Here is a 7,272-nt window from a genome sequence, read left to right as displayed (position 1 = left end):
CCACAAGAGCTCCCAGGACAGACACAGAGGTTAGTCTTTACAATGTATTTGGGGGGCATAATTCAACCCACAACAGTGGGCCACAGCTAAAAGAAAGATTGGAGTCATGATTATTTGTCTAAAGTTAATAAAACCAAATGAACACCTCATATTTCAGTTTATTCATTTTAAATGCTTTTATTTTTAACTTGACTAAATAGTAGCAAATGTTTTTTTTAATACATTTTTTAAGCATAAGAAAAGTTGGATATCATTGATATCACTTTTGGGGTGATGAACTTGGAATAAAATCAGCGTTGATAAAATTCCTTTGGGCTACAGCAAAATGAAGAAAGCTTTAACACAGTGCAGAAGAACTTCTTGTTTCTTTTCTCATCCTTTAGTTTCTATTTCTCCCCTCTGCAGGAAGAAATGAAAGTAAACAATTGTACACCATTAACGAGCACCTAGGACTTTCTGGGTCTAAGGAAGCAGCCCCGGTACGTCTGCTGCATCTGCACGCTCCTTCTCAACTAGGAATGAAGAGCGCCTTTTCTTCTTGTAACCTGCAGCCCTTGGCATCAGGCTGCTTGTGCACCTGATGGCTTTGAGCATTTGATCACTGCCCAACACCATAAACGCTTGTTGGTTATTGGTTAAGAGACCGTTGTGGGCTGTTTAGAGAATAGTTCTTTTTTTCCTATAACAATATGAAATTTTTATTTGATTCTTCACAATAAATCGAAATTTCCTTTTTGATGTTGAGTACAGCACCATTTTATACTACTTATTAAAAACCTGTGATAGTTTTAGATGTGGTTCTTCCTTACCTTTCAGTACGTTCCATTTCCACAACTAGTTAGATGGAAGAGAAGTCTTTGGTAGGAAGCAAAGAGCTGTGAAAATGCAAAAGAAAATAAAAATGTTAATAATTGAAATATACTCAATGATATCTCTTAAGATTTAATAACTGACATGGCGACAAACAGCAGGTGTGCTATGTGACTAACTCTCTTTCCTTTTGACTGACATGTAAAATATGGAAACCTAAAACTGAACAAATACCTAGTTAAAAGTAGTAATTAAATGCTGTCCTACTCAGAATTTTTAACCTTCTACGATTTGTTAGTCACATTCCAAAAGGCATCGATTCCTCATTGGTGTTCAAAACTAAATGTTCATGGCATAGTGATGAAGGCACAACAAGAGTTTAGAGTGTTTTCTGAGCCAGCGTGGTCTCCATATCTAGGTCCTACACATTACCAGCTGGTAAATCTCACCAGTGGAGGAAAAAGGATCTCACTAACACAACTGAGTAACCATGAAATGTATCTCAACACAAAGTGCTTGTTTTATCAGTAGGTAGAAAACTTTAAAAATATATTCTAAGGAAACTGAACTGAATCTTAAAACTTCGTTTACACAAACGTTTTCTTATTTAGTTTACTGAGGAAACTTACAAATAAAATTATAGTTCTCAGTAACCAGGAAATAGCAGTAGGTTAGGTGAAACTAAAGGTTACATAGATACAAACCTACTAAAAATAAAACAACAATAACTTCAACAACCCCAAACTCCCTGCCAGTCAGTCAATTCTGACTTACAGCGACTCTACAGAGCAGAGGAAAACGGCTCCTTGTGTGTTTCTGAGAATGTAAATCTTTATGGAAGCAGAAAGCCTCATCCTTCTGCCCTGGTGTGGACAGTGGGTTCCAACTCCTGACCTATTGGTCAGCAGCCCAACTTAGAGCCTGCTACAACCCCAGGGTCCCTTCAAAGGTACCACAGATACCTGACACTAGCGGAGGTTCCCTCTCCTGGGTCCAGATCTCCCTCAGGTTCTTCTTCTTTATTTCCCTTGTCCTCTTTCTCATTGTCTTCTTTGTCTTCTTCTCCTCCTGATTCCTGGGTCTCTCCATCAGAGTTTTCATGAAGAAATTGAGTCATTTCTGAAGTATATTAAACGAGGAAGAGAGTCTTCAACACATTGGGATGGAACAGGTGGGTTTCCATTTGCAGAACATCACAACAGGACCCCCCTCACTCCATATATAAAATGAACTAATGGGTTAAAGACCTAAATGTCAACCTACAACAATAACGGTCATCATTAAAAAATATAGGGGCAAACTTAAGGGCCCTAACACATGGCATATACACACGATCAAAAAGAACAAAAAATGCACACACAGTAGAAGACAAAATATGTGTCTGAGACCTCCTAAAGGTTAGACGTGGCGTACCTATAAAGACTTGACCAAAAACAGTAAAAAGAGAACCCACACACGGGGGAAAATGGTTTTACAATGACATATCAGAGAAGGACCTGATCTCCAAGATCTGTAGCCTTGTCAACACCTCAAAATCCAAATAAAAACTGGGCAGAGGCCATAAATAGAAAGTCCATCAAAAAAGACAATTTGGCAGCCAACAAACATGAAGAAATGCGCACGACTAGTAGCAATCTGAGATGCAAATCCAAACATCAACGAGATACCATCTCATCCCTGAATTGAAAGCAAAGGGCAAAGTTAGGGCAAAACAAAACAAGACAAAACCCGGAGAAATAACAAATGCTGGAGAGGACGTGGAAATATTGGAACCCTCACTCACTGCTGGTGGGACTGTAACACAGGGCAGCTACTGCAGAAAGTGGGATGGCACTTCCTCAAACAATCAGGAACAGAAACACCATATGACCCAGCAACTGGAATATGTGGTATGATACCCCAAGGGCTTAAGGAACATTTGATAGGCACAAACAGATGTATGCACAACCACGTTCATCCCAGCACTATTCACTATTCAAGATTACAGCAGCTGGAAACAACCTAAATGCCCATGGGGGAAGAATGAATAAGTGAATTTTGGTATAAACACACAATGGAATACTACACAAAGGTAAAAATAATGATCACTCTGTGGAGTTGGAAGAAATTCTGCTCAGTGAAATTAGTCAATCACAAAAGTACAAACATTGTGTGAGACTGCTCTTACAAAAACAATTAAAACAATATTTTGATGCCCAAAGAAACCAGGGTTGGGTGGGGAAGGAAATTCATCAGCTAGATGGTAGGCAAGTATTATCTGGGGAAGGGAAAGATAATACCCTACAAGAAGGTGAGGGGGGTAAAAAAAAAATAAAAAGAGGGAGACAGGATAAGCCATTGGGAGGTTCGATTAATTGTTGAATGCAAAAATGACACTCTAGTCTGTAAAATCCCACCTAATTCACAATACAAAGTTTAAAAATATTAGTAAACCAAGGGAAAAATACAAGTCACAATAAAATAATAACAAAATTACTAAGCAAAAGAAGATATTAAAACATGAAGGTAAAATATTCCTTGTGTCAAATGCTAACAAACCCACAGCAAAAGTCACACTGTTGGGGCACAGGGAAATCAGAGATCAGAGGCAATGCATCCGGAAGTGTACATTCCAAAAGAAGGAAGAGCCAGAATCCACACCTAAACCCAGCAATCTCAACAATTAGAAAAATAATCCTACAGTCACCAGAAGAAATAATAAAGATTAGAGCAGAAACAAATGAAAAACAGGAAAAAAACGAAGAATACAAGAAGTTGGGTCCTTGAAAGGATTAATAACAAACGACTACCAAATCCAGCAAAGGAAAATAAGCGAGTGCAAATAACAGGCATGGGGGGGAATAGGTGGCATCAAAGAGAACCAACCAAACTAAAATGGTGAACAACAGAATACCACGAAGAACTGTACTCTACCAAACTGAAACCAACCTGGACAGACCCTCAGCAATGAACCTGATCAGGTCATTAAACAACTCCCCCGCCCACCCACCCCCACCCCCAAATAAATAAAGAACCTGGTCCAGGAGGCTTCAATGGTGAATTCTACCAAACCTTGGAAAAGAGCTGACCCCAAATCTCAGTGTGTAGAAAAGCAGGGAAAACTGAATTCATTCCTAGAAGCTAGCAAAACCCTGACACCCAAACCAGGCAGAGACATCACTAAAAATAAAAATTTTAGGCCAGTATCCCTCCATAAAAAATTGATCTAAAAATTCTCAACAAAATCCTAGCCAATATAGTCCAAGGATGAAAAAAACCTCCCAAATCGTTTTAAGCTCTTTCTGTGTTCAACAACAACAAAGCAAAGCCATCCACATAGTCTCCTCTTCCTCCAGGCTTTCCTGCGGGGCCCTCCCACTGCCCCCATTCCTATTAGAACGAAGGGAGCTTTGTTTTCCGCGGGCTTTATTGGGTAAAAGTGGGTGCAGGATTGGGCACTTTGGGCAAAGCCCGCCCTTCTCCACTGAAGAGGCATCAAAAGCCTGCCCGCCTTCAGCATACCTACCCGCCCCGTACCCTCCCCACTCACAGCTCCCTCCTGGGCCTCCCCAGCTCACAGCACCGCCCCTCGGCCTACCCCACTCACAGACCCCGGCCTATACCCTCATAGCTCCGCCCCCACCCCACCCCCCACCCTCGGCCTGCCGGGCCTCCCCTAAGGCAGCCCTGTGGGCCCTTACTCAAGCTCACCCTGAGAGGTTGCGGCCTGCTCCGCGGGTTTGCTGGGCTCCAGGGCCTGGCCCAGGTTTGTTGCAGCCTGGATGTGCAACCCACGTGTTGCAGCCTCGAGGCCCAGCAGGGTGGGCGGGGTGGCCTCGATGGCCTGGACGGTAGGCACGGTCTGGGGCAGGTCAGGCAGCTCAGGCGCCATTGGCGGCAGGGTGGCCGGAGGCACGTTGAAGCTGAGACTTAGGCTGGGCCTGGACACCACGAGGCTCTCGATGGCCGAGGGCAGGTCGAGGGGCTCATTGAGAAGAAGAGACAGGTCGTGAAGCGAGGGGGGCCCTCTGCGTGGGACCTGGTGCTGGTGCCCGGAGAAGGGGTCTGAGCCACGGAGGACGACGTAGTTGTTGTGGGTAAGGCGGTACAGCAGCGAGCGGAACAGGCCCAGGAATGCGAAGCGTAAGTTAGCCATACGGAAATATTGTGGGCCGAACCTTAAGGCCTGGTCTTCCAATTCCTCATTGTCTTCTCCATCCTCCTCCTCATCTTCCTCCTCCAAGTTGCTCGGCTCTGGGTCGCTCTGAGCTGCCGCCTCAGCCAGGGCCTCCTCAAGATCTTCCGCTATCTGGACCAGGCCCTCTCCAGACTCCTCACTGCCTGCTCCCACGGGACTCCCCAGACCCTCCCGGGCCTCATCTTGCTCCTCGGTGTCCGACATGGCACCAGGAAATACCTCTCACCACACTACGTATTGGACTACAGCTACCTCACGGAGGTCGCTCGCCGTGTGACGCAGCGGAGAAGCTGAGAGGAAGTCCCCTAGGGGGCAGCAGACTATATAGCTCTCGGGGCCTCCCAGAATCCATTGCGTCTGAGGACCCCCAGCAATGAAGGGGGTTGGTCCCAGGAGCCGTTCACCAGGCTGCCCTGGAGCTGCCTGAAGGAAAAGGGATGGCCAAGCAATTGACCCAGAGCAGGGTCTGGAAATGTCAAAAATTCACGGCCCATTTGTTAAGACTCCTAACCTCACTGATTGAGATCTGGGAATTGACGTGTGTCACGCAGTAAATAATCGAGGAAGGCAGGACGAAACACAGGGTTTAACATGATACTGTCGATTTCATTTATTGAAATAGGGTGTGCAATACACACACACGTATATATTGAAGAAAAAAAGAAATCTTTCTAGATTTCTTATCCCTCAAATGTAAATTGTGCTTCAGTGGCTTGTAAAAAAAAGGGGGTAGGAAAACGAAAAAGAAATGGATTTAGAGACTTGAAGTGACAAATAAATCTAAAAATTAAAGTTAAAAGGAATGATTAAGACTCCTCTCTGATGCATCCTCAGAGTTCCTGAAGCTCTGGGTGTCAGGATCCTTTAGGCCCACAAAGCCCCTCCTAATGTCAACAGACCAATTAGTGACAACTGGAGGGCATGCTCATTGTTAGGCAGTCCAATAGCCACTGTGTAATGGGTCCTGCGAGAAAGCACAGTCTCTTTTACAAGGTGTGTATTTTAAGGTCAGCATTGGTAGATACCTCCCAGAAGACACAAACATTTGAGCTATTTAACGTGATCAAAGCTATTTGGGGAAATGCATAAAGTTGGCATGGATGCTGTCAGAACTGGGTGTTGACTACTGGTAAATGACAAAAGCTGGAAGGTGTTTAAGGAACCCTACAGAATTGTTTGTAAACTTCGAAGAATGATAAAGGACCAGGTCATCTCTTAGAGCTAAATTGGACAGGCATTGAAAGAGCAGATTTCCTAGGCTGTTTCTGAAGCAATAGTCCAGGATTGTTGCTGATTTCAACTCCTTTAGTCAGGAACCTAAGTGTAAGTAATTCTAGGAATTATGGAGAAATTGGCTGCTATTTTGTGCTTATTCTGTGTAATATCTTTTTGAAAAATATAGCAAATGGCTTATATTCTTATGTTACATTTGGCAAAAATAAGACTTATTGATCCAAATCGTGTGAGTAGGATTTGTTTGCTGTTGGTTTGTTCCCTTTAACAACAAAACCCAAATTTAATGTTTTCATTTTTCCTCTGGTTCTCTTTATAAAGAGAGCATGCTCTTGTCCTAAATTATTGGTTTAAATCATTGGTTGAAATCTGGAAGAGAACATAGGAAATCACTAACTCATAAATGGGAAGAGTGGAATGACATGTCTGTCACCAAATGAATGATCCAGCCTCTTAACATCTGCTTCCTCAAGAGTCCTTGTGGAGACTACCAGGAAGATGGTGGGCCAGGGGACCCGCATACTCTTAGAGCTCTCTCGAACAAGGCAGGTTCGGTGTCCAGGTAGCCAAGTGGTAGGTGAGTGAAATATCCCCCCCGGGCCAGCATCCCACCCCCACCCCACACATTTGTCCTGAGCTGGGGACTCCGTGATCCACTGAGCACGCTGGCGGAGGGGTTCTTGCCAGTCCTGGGTGCTGAGGGATTCCACTTGCCCAGCGGCTCCAAGCCTGTCACGCGGCGCGTGATTTTAAAAAAGAGTCCTTGTGGCTAGAAGTGTTAGGTTACTCTTTAGGTCCACACAAGTCCTACTCATTTAATTTTGTGTGGTTGACTCTGGAAACATTCTGAGACCAGGAAACTTTTGCTGTCAAGGGCTCTCAAAACATTTCATGGCCACCTGTAGGACTGGGTAAAAGGCCCCCCTGTGGGTTTCCAAGATTTCAACATGTTACTGGAGTAGAAAGCCGCATCTTTCTCTCACAGAGAGGCAGATGCATTGCCCACATTGTGGTTAGCAGTGCTTTTGTGGTAACCACTACAAAACCAGGGC

General features: G+C 44.2%; 1 protein-coding gene across 1 annotated transcript; it reads right to left on the bottom strand.

The window, feature by feature from the left end:
- Nucleotides 1-1,753: 1,753 nt before the first annotated feature.
- On the bottom strand, nucleotides 1,754-5,231 carry LOC123522642 (cancer/testis antigen 47A-like). Its single transcript, XM_045298558.1, has 2 exons — nucleotides 4,501-5,231; nucleotides 1,754-1,929 (listed from the first exon to the last, which is right to left on the bottom strand). The coding sequence occupies exons 1-2, from the start codon at nucleotides 5,189-5,191 to the stop codon at nucleotides 1,754-1,756; spliced, it is 867 nt and encodes a 288-aa protein (XP_045154493.1). The 5' UTR covers nucleotides 5,192-5,231.
- Between the last annotated feature and the right edge of the window lie 2,041 nt (nucleotides 5,232-7,272).

The sequence above is a fragment of the Echinops telfairi genome, unplaced genomic scaffold, assembly GCF_000313985.2.
Source record: "Echinops telfairi isolate 266 unplaced genomic scaffold, ASM31398v2 ScPeMD7_7427;HRSCAF=8465, whole genome shotgun sequence".
Classification (NCBI taxonomy): domain Eukaryota; kingdom Metazoa; phylum Chordata; class Mammalia; order Afrosoricida; family Tenrecidae; genus Echinops; species Echinops telfairi.
This window is presented reverse-complemented; position numbering and strand designations above follow the sequence as displayed.

Bases quoted from the DNA above. Each gene is read 5' to 3' on its own strand.
- LOC123522642 (XM_045298558.1), bottom strand. From the start codon at position 5,191: ATGTCGGACACCGAGGAGCAAGATGAGGCCCGGGAGGGTCTGGGGAGT. The intron at 1,930-4,500 runs GTGAGCTTGAGT...AATATACTTCAG, and splicing joins GCAGGCCGCAACCTCTCAGG to AAATGACTCAATTTCTTCAT.